The sequence below is a fragment of the Pogona vitticeps genome, chromosome 1, assembly GCF_051106095.1.
Source record: "Pogona vitticeps strain Pit_001003342236 chromosome 1, PviZW2.1, whole genome shotgun sequence".
In the NCBI taxonomy this organism is placed as follows: domain Eukaryota; kingdom Metazoa; phylum Chordata; class Lepidosauria; order Squamata; family Agamidae; genus Pogona; species Pogona vitticeps.
The window spans coordinates 254538619-254554359 of NC_135783.1; the positions used below are offsets into that span (position 1 = coordinate 254538619).

Consider the following 15741-nt stretch of genomic DNA (forward strand, 5'->3'; position numbering starts at 1 on the left):
GCAAAGAAATAGAGGAAGATAACAGAAAAGGAAAGACCAGAGATCTGTTCAGGAAAATTGGACATATTAGAGGAACATTTTGCGCAAAGATGAACATGATAAAAGACAAAAATGGAAGGGACCTAACAGAAGCAGAAGACGTCAAGAAGAGGTGGCAAGAATACACAGAGGAATTATATCAGAAAGATGTGGATATCCCGGACAACCCAGACAATGTAGTTGCTGACCTTGAGCCAGACATCCTGGAGAGCGAAGTCAAGTGGGCCTTAGAAAGCCTGGCTAACAACAAGGCCAGTGGAGGTGATGGCATTCCAGTTGAACTATTTAAAATCTTGAAAGATGATGCTGTTAAGGTGCTACATTCAATATGCCAGCAAGTTTGGAAAACTCAACAGTGGCCAGAGGATTGGAAAAGATCAGTGTACATTCCAATCCCAAAGAAAGGCAGTGCCAAAGAATGCTCCAACTACCGTACAATTGCACTCATTTCGCACGCTAGCAAGGTTATGCTCAAAATCCTACAAGGTAGGCTTCAGCAGTATGTGGACCGAGAACTCCCAGAAGTACAAGCTGGATTCCGAAGAGGCAGAGGAACTCGAGACCAAATTGCTAACTTGCGCTGGATTATGGAGAAAGCCAGAAAGTTCCAGAAAAATATCTACTTCTGCTTCATTGACTATGCGAAAGCCTTTGACTGTGTGGACCACAGCAAACTATGGCAAGTTCTTAAAGAAATGGGAGTGCCTGACCACTTTATCTGTCTCCTGAGAAACCTATATGTGGGACAGGAAGCAACAGTTAGAACTGGTCATGGAACAACTGAGTGGTTCAAAATTGGGAAAGGAGTACGGCAAGGCTGTATATTGTCCCCCAGCTTATTTAACTTATATGCAGAATACATCATGCGGAAGGCTGGACTGGAAGAAACCCAAGCCGGAATTAAGATTGCCGGAAGAAATATCAACAACCTCCGATATGCAGATGATACCACTCTGATGGCAGAAAGTGAGGAGGAATTAAAGAACCTTGTAATGAGAGTGAAAGAGGAGAGTGCAAAAAACGGTCTGAAACTCAACATCAAAAAAACTAAGATCATGGCCACTGGTCCCATCACCTCCTGGGAAATAGAAGGGGAAGATATGGAGGCAGTGTCAAATTTTATCTTCCTGGGCTCCATGATCACTGCAGATGGAGACAGCAGCCCTGAAATTAAAAGGCGCCTTCTTCTTGGGAGGAAAGCGATGACAAATCTGGACAGCATCTTGAAAAGCAGAGACATCACCTTGCCAACAAAAGTCCGAATAGTCAAAGCTATGGTTTTTCCTGTTGTGATGTATGGAAGTGAGAGCTGGACCATAAAGAAAGCAGACCGCCGAAGAATTGATGCCTTTGAATTGTGGTGCTGGAGGAGGCTCTTGAGAATCCCCTGGACTGCAAGGAGAACAAACCTATCAGTTCTAAAGGAAATCAACCCTGAGTGCTCACTGGAAGGACAGATCCTGAAGCTGAGGCTCCAGTACTTTGGCCATCTAATGAGAAGAAAAGACTCCCTGGAAAAGACCCTGATATTGGGAAAGTGTGATGGCAAGAGGAGAAGGGGACGACCGAGGATGAGATGGCTGGACAGTGTCTGCGAAGCAACCAACATGAACCTGACACAACTCCGGGAGGCAGTAGAAGACAGGAGGGCCTGGCGTGCTCTGGTCCATGGGGTCACGAAGAGTCGGACACGACTAAACGACTAAACACACACACACACAACCCAAGGTTAAGAACCACTGATTTACGTGTATTATTGTGCTTAAATTTGCTTCTTTTAATCCTGTAAGCCAACTTGTATCCTTTAGGAGAAAGGCTGCATATACATATTTCAAACAAACAAACAAACAAACAAACAAACAAACAAACAAACAAACAAACAAACAAACAAACAAATAAAATATATGAATGAATGAGCAAGTCATAGAGTGTGTTATATACATAAGTTCATTACTGGTGCTTTACATGCCATGAGGAAACAAACATAGGAGACCTACTTCCTGTCCCAATGGGATTATAATCTAAATGTTATCTGCTGGGAGAGGATAGTACAGGTAAGGATTGAAGATGGCAAAAAATAACAAACTATGAGCACAAATGTTTGCATCCTTTAGTCAATGGTGATGAAGGAGGGATTCAGTTAAATATGTCATGGAACAAGTGTTTGTTTGTTTGTTTGTTTGTTTGTTTATTTATTTGATTTTTATCCCACCCTTCTAGACATATGTCTACTCAGGGTGGCTCACAATCAAATTATTCATAAAAACAATTAAAACAACGATTTACATTGACAATATTAGTATTAATCAGGATGGAAAATATGGAACAAAAGATTAAATAGAAAGTAAAAGTCACATAGTTTAAAAGAGTTGAAAGAAGGGGGATTTGAAAGAAGATGAAGCATCAAAGAGGTTTTAATGGATGATATTCATGACTTCAGGGATGTAGAGCCAATCCAAGGCAAGCCAAAGTTCAGCAGCATTTCTCAATGCAGAATTTGAACTGTGGAGTGCACATTTTATGTATGGCGTAGATTTCACTCTACAAATAGCTGCCCTTTGATGTACTGTGAACCTGCTATCATGATATTTGCTTAAAAAACCAAAGCAGCACAGAAATACCTGTATGATGAAGACTGGCTTCATTAAGACTTCTCATCTCATCAGTGTAAGTTTCTGGAAAACAGAAAAGATGTCTAGGTCAGGTTTCATTATGTACACATGATGGTACCATATTTTATAATCCTGCAATCACATGGTAACAACTGTACTTCCATGATGCAAATGTGACGCCATACCAGCATACTAAATGACATCTACTGATTTTTCTTTGTCTTAGGTGGTGATAAAACTGGTCTGAGTAGCAAAAACATGGAAGAGAAAACGACATATTTTCCTCTTTGCTACCATTGTTTGATTGAGGAAGGATGTCTTCTGAAATTAAGTAAATACTCACCCAAATCAAGCCATTCAGCACTTCTTCTGTCTAGTGGGAGGCAAATATGTATTTTAGAGATTTTTAAGACAGTGTCTGACATATATACAGTTATAATTTTAAAATACCTGAATTGAAATTTTTACTTGAGTTTTTTCTAAGAAACAGTACGTAACGGGTAATGTTAAAACACAGAGGTACTACAGGAAGGGAAAAATACAAAATGAATGTTATTTTTTAAAGGAAGCATGTCTTCTTTTAATATCTATCTGTACATATACACACATGCACACACATGCAGCATTAAACCGCCACTAGCTTCACCCACTGAATTGCCTTTTCTGGCTTTAAACATGGTGGCAAATCCTTTTTGTATGAATCCTTTGCTTTCTTAAATATTTTGGCTTTAAAGGTATGAACCATGTGGCCTGAAACATAAATGTTAAACAATAATGGTTCCATATAGATACTGTGCTTTCTTTATTGCCAGTTTCAAATGAAAATATTTGTCTATAGGTGCCACTTCAAAATCCTTGCCTGTGTTGATTGTGGGTGTGCCTATATTGCAATATGCTCCTCCAATTACTCTGGGTTTAGCATGATGCAAATTGATTCAAAATTTCCTGACTACGGAGAAATTTTGAGGAATTGTTTCCCTTTGAAAAGCTATCAAGAGCTTGTTTACTTTAATTGCTCTACATTGTGCTGTTTTTTGACTTGGTTTGGTTGTGTGAACGGCCTGTGTTTGTCTACAAGGGCATTCCCTGTGCAGATGGCTTGCTTCTATGTTGTGTTGTGTTTGAGGTGGTGCTGCATTTCCCCATTGGGAAATCATGCCAGGTGTCCAAACTGTTCAATTCTAGTGCTGCATCAAAAAGACACTGGAGTCCTTCTGTCTGCAACATTGATGAAGCGCTATGTCACTTAGAATAAGAAATAAAAAATAACTCAGAAAAGTCAATTATGGGCTAGTGTAGAATACAGACTAAATAAGGGTAAACCCATGGGTAGATTAAAGTGCCAACCTGGGTTTATTTATGGCATTTTAAAAAGTGGTGTGGTCGCCTGCGCAGGGTAGTATGATGACAGATCCAGCAGGAAATACTAACAACAAGGTTGCCGTATCTTTTCCTTTTGTCAATTACTGTTGTGTGATTTCTCCCATTGCAACATTAGCAGCCACACAGGAATGGGCCACAGAAGAACAATAACCACTCCACTTCTGCCAAGTAAGAAGTAGTCCCAACTCCATATTAAATAAGTAGACACATACCTCTTTCTGGTGCTGCCTTATGCCTTTTCAAAATCCACTGTGCTGAAGAAACATCCCTTTGAAAACCTGTAATGGAGGGGAGGATGGAGATTTAAATAAGAAGTAAGAAATCACTTGAAATGGGCACCTTTTCACATGTATTGTTGAAAGTATTGCTTAAAATGAAATAATTACTTAGGATTTTTCCCCTACAGCTGCCTGTCTCATTATTGTCTGCATTTAAACTATGCTAGTTCTTGACAGCTTACTCCAGGAGCTGTTGTTAGAAAATGAAAGAGGTTACATCTAGATTAAGCATGTGTAATTAGGCTGGCAGAAGCAGACCTCACTCTCACTTTCCCTTAGCATCTTCTCTGTGCTCCAATGAATGCCACACAGAACCAGAGGCTATGCTGAGTGGGGAGAAATGTGGTGTAAACAGAGAAGAACAATACCCTGAAGATGGGGTGCAGAAGTGGAAGCAGCAGGCGCAGTCAACATTTCTTGTCTTGTGCAACATGGGTCTTTTAAACTTACCCATAAGCATTTGCACATCCCTGCCTGGTATCAAAAGTGGCTCTTTCGGTCAATGGGAAAGAGTAGTATGAGTATTGCTTGTCCATTTCCTTCTGGATTCCTCCTACAACAGTGGTTTTGGCATTGATAGATTTGATAGGCATCACTGTGGGGCTGCATTTGATATTACCTAATGTATTCCTGTATGCAAGTATAGGGCCAGGAGGGGAATATTTCCTGGCAGCTCAGCCCAGTGAATATAAAAATACTCTATTGTGCAATACTTCAGAAATCTCACATTTATTGTTTCTGCTTCCTAGTTTTGCTTTTTATTGCTGTGATTGTTCACTCTTAAGAGACATTGGCAGTAGACTGAGTTCCCTGAGGAGTGGTTTGAGGGATAGCCATGCTGTTGTCATTTGGAGTGATGTAGTCATCAATGTGGAAATGGATTATTATAACTTGACATGGGATGGACTCCGAAGCAGTCACACTTTCAGAAAGCAATGATATCTGTAAGTTGTTATAAATGTGGAGACATCTGAGACTTTCCCATATTTGAGTCTTTCAGATAACCTAGTGTCACCTTCTATTCTGTAACTGCACAATGGGAGGAAAAGGGATTTTTCTTAATCCCTTCCAATGATCGTTGATTTATCTCAGTAACACTTCTAAACAAATAAGATTTTATGATTGTTACATTAGTAAATTCTATAGTTAAATGTCCCTCAAATTCTTTTTAAAGGTGCAGATATAAGCAGAAGAAAACAATCTAGAAAAGGAGTTATAAGATTATGGGATGTGCTGTCTTGATTAGCTGTCATTAACTTCTTGCTATGGTTTTACTCAGACAGGAGCTGATAAACCAAAGTAACTATTCTTTAATAGCTCAGATTGTATTCTTTAAGTATAAGAAACTTCTTTCCTGTACATTCACAATGTGACACTGTGCAGAGCTAATGGGAGGGTATGAGAAACAATTTGTAGGAAGTTAGACTCTCATGTGTGGGGCAAAATCAGGTGGCTGAGACATTAGGAAGAGCTGGTGACTGGAAAGCGGATATCCCTAACTAATGAGAGAGTCTGAGTGTCAGAACAGAAATTTCTTTCTTCTCCAAGAATATGCAAATATTTATTTATTTATTTATTTATTTATTTATTCATTCATTCATTCATTCATTCATTCATTCATTCATTCATTCATTCATTCATTCATTCAATTTTTACCCTGCCCCTCTAGACAACGTCTAAGCTAGCACTGTTTGGTGATGGTGCTTCAAAGTTTAGGCACAAAAAAAGGTAATCTGATTTCACACACACAAAAGCTCCCTTAACTAATTCTCTGCAATATTAATGTACTTGCACTCTAATTACAAATACCACTAATATCTGTTTATGACCTGAGTTTTAGTTTGGATTAGAACAAAGTAGGGGAAGCTCTGGCGCACAGGTCTAATCTAATCCACAGGGGCCCCAATCCAGCCTGCATAGCATCCGGGGGTGCCTGTCCCCACCTCCAAACCCACATGGTTTGAATTCTGCCCCTGTTTTATTCATCCTCCTGGGAACAGTGCAAGGAAAAGGAGAGTCCTGGACAAAATGAATTAATTTTAGTCACTAGGTACAACCTGAGTGAAGAGGACTACATTCTTTGGGAGTCTGGTATAAAAACTAGCAGTGTGGCTACTTCCTTAATGTACAATGCATTGCTTCTAATGTGTCTGTATAAGATAGACATGCCTATGATATGGTAACGCTCCAGGGCTCTCTTGTCCAAACCAACAAATTCTGTACTACAGTTCCTTTGTCATCTTCCCTGGTCTTCACTAATATTTATTTCCAAACTCTGGACTGAGGAACCTCCTTTTAAAAAAGCCCCCAACCACATGGAGAACTCTGGCTTTGTTCAAGTAGAACCCCCTGCTTTCAGATGTTGATACTCAATGCAGCACCACCAGGGACCGAAGCAGTAAAGTCAGCTTGTACACTCTCCTGCCTCTTCCATGAATTTCCATGTCTTGTTCAGGTTTACTGTCTGAGCAGAGCTTGTAGCTATCTCCAGGGCTGGTGCAGAACTTAGAGAAGTTACTTTTTAATATTAGAAGTCCCAGAGTTCTGGGGTGTTGTCATTCAAAATAGTAACCTTGCCAGGTTCTTTTAGTTCAGTGTTGTATCGGGAGTGACATCAGATTTGTTGATATTCCAAACCCAGAGGTGGTGTTGTTGTTGTTCTATGCGAAGTCTGTGTACTTGTTGTGTCTTTGCAGATCCTAGGACTCTGTAGGAAACTGCCATTTTGATTGTGCGGATGGATGTTCCCTTAAGAAGTTATCAGTACTAATAGAGCTGAAACCTGCTAGGAAGTTGATCCATCAGGAAGAGCGAGGAAAGTGTTAATATACAGTGGATCTCTGTGAAGCCACTGAAAAGACCAGTGGGCCAAAATCCAATCAGAGACATCGGGGAAGGGAAGAAGCTACATCAGTGGATATGAGAAGAGGTACATTTCCTCCTCGATCAGTCCTTGAGCAACCGCATCAGAACACTCTCTGTCTTTGCTCCCTCACCCAAGCGTTGCAAGCCATTCTGTTCTGGAGGGTTTCCAGAAGCACTGGGAGCACATGGAGGTTGCATGAGGTAGGGAGTTACTCCATTGGTGATAGATTTACTCCATTGGTGCATATACTGAATTAGGTCCTGGCTATGTTTGTTTGTTTGTTTGTTTGTTTGTTTGTTTGTTTGTTTGTTTGTTTGTTTGTTTGTTTGTTTGTTTATTTATTTATTTATTTATTTATTTATTTATTTATTTATTTATTTATTTATTTATTTATTTATTTAATCCGATTTTTACCCTGCCGCTCTAGACAACGTCTACTTGATGTTTAAAGCTGGCTCGATAGCTCAGTGGTTTAAGTACCTGGCTGTGGAGCCAAAGGATGGGAGTTCGATTCCCTGCTGCGCCTTCTGTGAGTGAAGCCAGCCTGTGTAGCCTTGGGCAAGCTGCACAGTTCCAGGATGCCCTCAGAAGAAGGGAGTTGTAAACCTGAGTATTCTCTACCCAGAAAACCCTAAAAAGGGTTGCCATAAGTCAGAATTGACTTGATGTCACATTATTATTACAGACATTTTATTCATTACACTTCTGCATATACATTTGCCTTCAGTCTTCAATGTCATTTTTTAAATGCAACTATCAGTACCACTCATGGCAAAACATAACATCACATTTAATGTCGTAATTCTGGAACCAGATACACAGACACAGATCTTTTCACATAATAAAGTGTAATCTTAGATATACATTTGGTATGCAGAAAGAGTAATACATATTCTAAAAACGTACCTGGTAAGTTGTCTGACAAACGAAAATGGTTCTGATCTGAGAAATAAGAAAAAGCCATTTAGAAAACACAAATTCTGAAACCAGGCTACTTAGGATACCTGACTAGAACCATTTTTTATCGTGGATCACAATATGTCAACAGCTCTTGCAAACATAGAACTTCCCTGTTCAGAGGCATATATCAGCGACTCTGCAGTGTAATAGCCAAGCCATCAGCTTTATGCCCTATTTATTGCTCTGCTTTTTCTAGAGGCAGCTGCCTGTTTGATATATTGAAATATGAGATCTCTGAACTCTTCCAGCAATTTTTTACAACTTATGAAAACATCAGGGAATAAATGTAGTTGGTACATCTATATCTGTGAATCTACAGCCTTACAGAAAAACATGTTTAGTGGAACATGTTAGATATCAAAAGTGCATTTTGTTGATGGGTCTACCATCTGGGCTCCATCCTAAAAGAAGTTCATGAGAAAATATTTCGCATGACTTGAGGAGCAGACCTGCCATCAGTATCACTGCAAGTTGTGGTGGTGTTATCGTACACAGGTGTGAAAATGTTATCCACTGCAGATTCTACAGGTCACTGGACAGTGGCAATAACACTGAACAGTGCTCACTGTGAACCAAGGCATTAAAAAAAGGGAATGGCCCACAAATGCAGAATTTCATAATACAAAAGAAAGATCCTTGAATTTTTATGTAATAGCTTGTATTCCAGTCCATGCACTGTCACCCTATAAATTCATTTCCTTCCTTCCTTCCTTCCTTCCTTCCTTCCTTCCTTCCTTCCTTCCTTCCTTCCTTCCTTCCTTCCTTCCTTCCTTCCTTCCTTCCTTCCTTTTTAATCCTTATGTAAGGCAAATAAGATAACAAATATTTATTAGTCATTCCAGTCATTGACTACCAAAGAAAATGAGATTCGATCCACCAGGTAACTTATCAACTGAACCTTAAAAACCTTTAATACTTTATTGCCTCCTGTTCTGAAGTGCTCACTTTGACACTGGGTTAAACAATCACAGAGCAAAAGAAACTTCTTAAACCCCATTCTATTCTGGACTTGCTTTTAGACTTACCGGAGCTGTGCAGGAGGCTGCAGAGGAGAACCAGTAATGCCCAAATCATGGTGAGCATCCTAAGAGGTAAGCCTTTCTCCCCCCCCCCAGAGCTCTCCTCCTCCCCCTCTGCTCAAATTGGGCAGTGCTGCTGCTGCCACTTTCTAGCCTCACCTTTTCAAGCTTGGGTGCTTTATATATAGCACTCAAGGCCCTCCCTTATTCCCATGCACTTTCTTTCCGAGATGGCCACAGCTAGGTAAAGTGGAGTGGCCGCCAAACAGGATCTTCACTTTATCAGGCTCAGCACACGTAAATGCTATTTGGAAAAGCCAGCCAGCCAGCAAGAAATATAGAAAAAAACGCCTCCTCTACTTCATTATCATTTTTCCATAGCAAGGTGCATGCGTTCATAACCCATTAAACTGTATTTACCATAAACGTGTGCCACCAAGATGAATGAAATGCAGATCTGTAGCGCACAGAACTTGATAGCACCTGATAAGATGGAAAGGAACATGCAGAGTATTCATTAGGGATGGCCAGATTGGCCTAGATTGAGACCATATTGGTTTCCCATGTGTTAATTAATCTTTCCATTCTGCAATTTCCCTTTTTTAAGCATACTCCTCCCAAAAATATACACCGTTTGGTACATATTTTACCCAAATTTTAGCATGCATTTGGGTTGAAGTTTGAAACTGAAAACTCTATTGCAAAATTTGGAGGAGTGTGTGAACCCAGGGACAATTGCATTCCAGTTTTCCTACAATGCAGACCAGCCAAAATCCTCAGGCATCTCTACTGTTGGCCAGATATAGCAGAGAACTTGGACCACCTGCAGTGCTGGGAACAGCACGGTCAATAGGAACAGAGAAAGAAAGAGAGGGGTGGGGCGTACTATAAGAAGGAAGGCTGCTACTTTCGAGATCCTTCTGATTAACCATTTCTTATCTCCTGCAAAAATCTTGTTCTTCCTTTGGTGGCTACACTTCCATCCATAGTTGGAAGGAACATTTTTTCGTTACTGATAAATCATGCTTACTATGTGGAAGAGAGCCAAACACACTGAATTGCGGGTGATGAATGACACTTCACAGTGCCACAATAAAGTGTCATTTCATTTCATTTCAGTAGGTTCTGTGCTGGGAAACTGCAGTGGATGGTGATGTCCCACTGTGCCATCTCTTCTGATTGCTGTAACAGGTCTGACACATGGTGGTGGCTCATTATGAATGCAGTAAGTTTCTCTTATTTTCCAGTAAGCATGTGTGGCCCTGATCTGGATCGGGACCATTGTGTACAAGTGAGAGGAGATTTAAAGATCCCCTGTCCCATTTTTTAAACCTGAAATCACCTCTCAGTGATAAAAAAAAATTGAAAAAAACCTCATCAGTGCTAACAGGATGTATTTCTCTCTTTGAGCACATGTAGGGACTGTGTGGTAAACACTCCAAGGTATTCAAGAGAAAACTGGGCAAACATCTGTCAAATCTGCTTTGATTTGAATTCCTGTATTGAGCAGGGGGTTAGACTTGATGGCCTTATAGGCCCCTTCCAACTCAGTTATTCTATGATTCTACACATTAAAAGCCACCTTGGGGTTTAAGAGTCTTACATGAGCACATGATTCTTAAATGAACAGTGAAAAGAAATAGAGGAAAATAATAGAAAGGGAAAAACCAGATATCTGTTCAAGAAAATTGGAGATATTTGTGCAAAGATGGACATGATAAAGGACAAAAATGGTAAGGACCTCACAAAAGCAGAAGACATCAAGAAGAGGTGGCAAGAATACACAGAGGAATTACACCAGAAGGATTTGGATATCCCGGACAAGCCAGATAGTGTGGTTGCTGACCTTGAGCCAGACATCCTGGAGAGTGAAGTCAAGTGGGCCTTAGAAAGCTTGTCTTTGAATTTGACCAAACTCTGGGAGGCAGTGGAAGACAGGAGGACCTGGCATGCTCTGATCTATGGGGTCACCAAGAGTCGGACACGACTTAACGATTAAACAACAACATGGCCAGTTGGCTCAGTCCAGCTTTCTTATTGCAATAGAGTAATCTAGGCAATTAGAGATAAATCTGTAGAAAAATTAATCTGTGGCATGCATGCCTGTCGGTTAGTAAGTAATGCAAAAGACCATGCTTTTAATTAGGAGCTATGCTAGGTCAACTTCAAGCTGTGATGGCAAAACTATGGGTCCCCCAAATGTTGTTTTACTTCATCTCCCATCAACCCCAGTAAAAATGGACAAATGTTTATTTATTTTAAATATTTTTACCCCACCTGTCTCCTAAAGAAAAGACCCAACAATGACAAATAGTCCTATAATATTTGGAGGGGCACAGATTCATCCCCTCTGGATTCGCCTTGTTACTTAAAGAACTCAGGGGAGATGAATATGAATGTCCTTTTTGACCTTCCTCCCCAGAACTCACCGGGCTTTGTGTGGCCCACATGGCCATCATTGATAGCATTGCACCAAGCATGGAAGTAGCCCAGATGGCCCTTCTCTGCCTCACTGTGCAACAGCGGAGTGGGGAGATGCATCATCCTGCCTCCTCACCAGAGTGGTCAGCAGCACACGAAGGCAGGGAAGTGTTGGCTGGGCTATTTCCATGATTGGTGTGATGTTACTGACAACAACATGCATGGGCCACATGAAGCCCAGTGAGTGGACCGGTCTGGTTCTGGGGTGAGAGAACGGACCTCCATGGCACCTGTGGGGCTGCTCTTCATATTCGTATCCCCTGGGATACGAATACAAAGCTCCCAGGTCTCATGCACACTGAAACGAATAGAATCAGAGAAGCAGCAAAGACATGGAAAGTTTCACCAAGGAGGGAGTACAATGCAATGGAAATGTAGAGCAAAGAAGAACTTAGTATTAATAGAACTTTTCAAACTGTCTACAGACAATAGTATACATATCCCAGCCATCTGTTAGGAACTATGTAAGAATGGGCTCAGTTCAAAGGCTTTCAAGATATGAGAACAGCTAAGCTATAACATGTCTTGATTCAGATTATGCTTGCATGCACATGTTTTGTTGCAGAAGGGACAAGCATAAGTTACTCCATGAATAAAAGTTACACGAGAAGCAGGCCGTCACCTATATCCATGGTTGAGTACATGAGACCCAGGTTGCCCACTCCAATGCAAGATCACAAAACTCTTCAATATCAGGAGATGTTTTAATACATAAAAAGTTTATCTAATACAGAACATTCACTATTGCCCTGCTTTCTCATTGACTTTTATTGAAGGTAGGCTAGTTTCAAAGTCAAGGTATCTAATGATACCTGCAGTGTTAATAACTTGGCTAGTAGTGCTCTAATCAGTTGGTTTCTGGTCCATGTCATTTTTGCTTATCCACATAACAATTCTGTCTTATTAACTGTTTAGTCTCTTTTTTAAAAGAAAATCTGCATGGAATTTCATATTTCATTTAAATATGTATTTTGACCATCTTTTTCCTCCACCAAATACATATTTATAAATGGATTTTAATTCCAACCATGTATTTCTAAATGATTCTATAATAAAATATGAATGCTTCAATTTTAGTTTTTCTTCTTCCCCCGCCATTTAGAACATCATCACTAAAACTGGAGAAGAGCAAAATGTGGAAGATAATTACATTTAGATCTGTATATTACCCTGTTTTCCCAAAAATAGGCCCTACCCCGAAAATAAAACCCGCTTAAGTGAAACCCTGCCCTCCACCAGGGACTCATTGCACAGCAACTGGGATTGACTCCACCTTGTCTGTGTGGGCCAGCAGGATCCATACTTTCCCCTCCCCCTACCACCTCAACAAGCAAGTGCATTCCGGAAATGAGACAGAAACCATCTGGTCCTGCAGCGGAAGGGGGATGAGGCCGGTTCATGTTGGGGCCCTTATCGCCAACATCACCACCACCACTACTCCCTACTCCCTGGAGAGAGTCACAGGAAATTCAGGCCGGAATTTGAGGTTTGGAGAGTTATGATGGTGTTCCAGAAGATGATGACATGACTGTATTTGAATAAATGTAGATTGTTGTACATGAAAAAATAAAACATCCCCTGAAAATAAGCCCCAATGCATTTTTGGAGCAAAAATTAATATAAGACCCTGACTTATTTTGGGGGAAACAGGGTAGTGTGAGGAGTGCCTTACAACTGCATCGGAATTCACAAAGATCAGATTTTTCAATCACTCCTAAAAAGAGTGGTGGGCCAGTCTTCTCAATTTCTCATGGCAAATTAACAGTTAAAGATAGGCTTGCCAGATCTTGGGGGCATTGGCCAAAGTCTTATGGGATTTCTGCCTGTTGTTAAGATCTTGTGCTTTACTGATTTCAATAAAACACAGTGTCTGTTGACTTTTGTGCCTCTACAATAGCCCAAAGCACCAAAGTACTTTCTATTCCATGGTGATAGAGGATGATTATTGGTTCTGAAAACACACCCTACTCTCATCTCCTGTTGACCAGTACTTTCTATCGTAGCTACCAGCTTTGCCACTATCTTCGATATGCCCGTCACAGGCCACGTTATAGCCACCTCCACCCCACCCCACCCACCCACCCCAAAAAGGGAGAGAGAAGGATGGAAGGCCCTGGCCCATCCTTGATTTTGGAGCCTGAATTCTTTATAACTCTACGCAGTTCCAATTTGGTTTCCTTGGACTCTGTTATCCACTAGTTACATCCAGGAGATCGGTTTATCGTAAGATGCTCGTTTTCATGCAGGCATCTGGTTGGACTGTACCGATCTCTTAGGTTTTCAATTGGGGAAATCACTGTTTACCCATGATTGGTTCACTGACTCCTGGTCTCGGAGTCCAAACCACAGGCTGGTGAGCACACATCCTGGGCGCTGTCCCTTTTGTCAGCGTGAAGACTATAGGTCAACATAGTGAAGCTGACTTTGTACCTTACACATGGTGTAAATTGTACTAGTATGCCTTTAGATGCTTTCTTGTAGCAGGATTTTCTCCTGACAACAAGTTTGTGGCAATGTTTGCCTGTTGTGCTTCTTTTTCTTCAGGCGCTTGGTTCCTTGCCCTACAGGTCCAGCAATTCCTTGGACTGATGGCATCTACTGCAGCTGTGGGACAGCTCGCTCGACTGAGGCTGCAGTCCCTTTAATCCTGAATTCTTTCTCTCTTTCAGGTACCTTGCGGCCACCATTCCGTGTTGCTCCAGGTGACTCCAAAAGTCGCTTCACACCTGGATTGGTGGACATTCCCCCCACACTACAGTTGGAGAGACCCTTTGATCTCCTGACCCAGTTAGTTTGGTCAGTAGCGGATACCAGCCTGCTAGGCTGTTTGGGGGGGGGGGCTTGCCTACGCCACCACGTTGCCCTTGCCTGCTGGTCCATGATGATTACCAGTCTGCATGTTATTGTGCTGGAGCTCATGGCACTCACTAAGGCCTTTTGGGCCTCTGAGTCCCTGCTCTGGAGTCGGATGGTCCAGGTCACATCAGTCTAAACCGCTGCAGTTTCTTGTATGAACACACAGGGCGGCACTCTCTAGTTAAGCCTTCTTCGCAATGCTGTTATGCTCGCCACATTTATCCAGTGGCTGTATACGAGCGGGCCCTCGACTGCTGCATCTTTCTTTGCCTTTGTCTTTGATGGGGTTTTCCAGACAGGGATGCTTTCGCATCTTGATCAAACTAGTAGTAAAGCAAAAGCAAAGCAGAGCGTGCTGCTTGTGTGCCGCCCCATGATGTTTCGGGCACTCTCTGGGAAGTTTACAGGTTGGTTACGCGGGCTGCACATTGCTCCCCCGGCGAGCTGGGTGCTCATTTTGCCAGCCTCGGAGGGGTGGATGGCTGGTTTGGCCTTGGGCTGCTGCGTGGGGTTGGGCCCCAGGTCGTGAGCACAGTTTTGGCTGCAGTGCAGTGGTTTAGCCACTGCATCACAAGGCTCTTAGTGTGCCATGTTTGGCTCCTGAGCTGGTGTCGGCCGCACCTCCTTAGGAGGTGCCTCCCTAACCTAGGGGCATGGGGGCCCCTACACAGATTTCAACCTTCCCCCTCTTCAGGGCCAGTCGTTCGGGCCCACCATGGGTGCGCACCCATCATGCTTGGTTGTGTTGCTAGCTTGGTTCTCGATCTTGCTCCTGGGACCTGCAGGATACATCATACTGAACATGGTCCCTCACTTACGGTTTCAGGACACAGGTAGTTGGTTCATCCAAGTGTCGGTTTCCCCTACCTGTTGGCTGGGAGTCTTCCCCGACAGTAATGGATGTGCGCCATCATCTTGGCATACCTTCTACCACCTTGACCTACTCCTGTTAGGGGCAGCTATTCTGTCCCTTTGCATCAAGACAACATTGGCCTACTAGGCCACCGTCTCTGGATGCACTCCCTCAGTTTCTCCTTCACTTGTTTTGCCTGGCTCTGGCCCGTTCTACCTGCACGCTATTTCTCCTTGGCCTGGAGAATATGCGCCCTGCCTACGGGCCACTGACACCTCAGTGGTCTCTCCAGTTCTTTGGCAACCCTCAAGGCTGCCTTTCTCCTGGCAGTACCCTTAGCTTGCAGGGCTGGAGGACTAGCTGCAGTAGCAGCTGGCCCTCCTTTCTCCAAAAT

General features: G+C 42.2%; 1 protein-coding gene across 1 annotated transcript in view; it reads right to left on the reverse strand.

Moving 5' to 3' along the window:
- The window catches only part of MUC6 (mucin 6, oligomeric mucus/gel-forming), a 43683-nt gene extending 40663 nt beyond the window's left edge, over nucleotides 1-3020 (reverse strand). Inside the window, exons 1-2 of the mRNA XM_078383676.1 lie at nucleotides 2995-3020; nucleotides 2661-2714 (exon numbers count right to left, since the gene is read on the reverse strand). Of these exons, the coding sequence (XP_078239802.1) occupies nucleotides 2661-2697 (37 nt within the window). The 5' untranslated portion in view covers nucleotides 2698-2714; nucleotides 2995-3020. The remainder of the gene's footprint in view (nucleotides 1-2660; nucleotides 2715-2994) is intronic.
- Between the last annotated feature and the right edge of the window lie 12721 nt (nucleotides 3021-15741).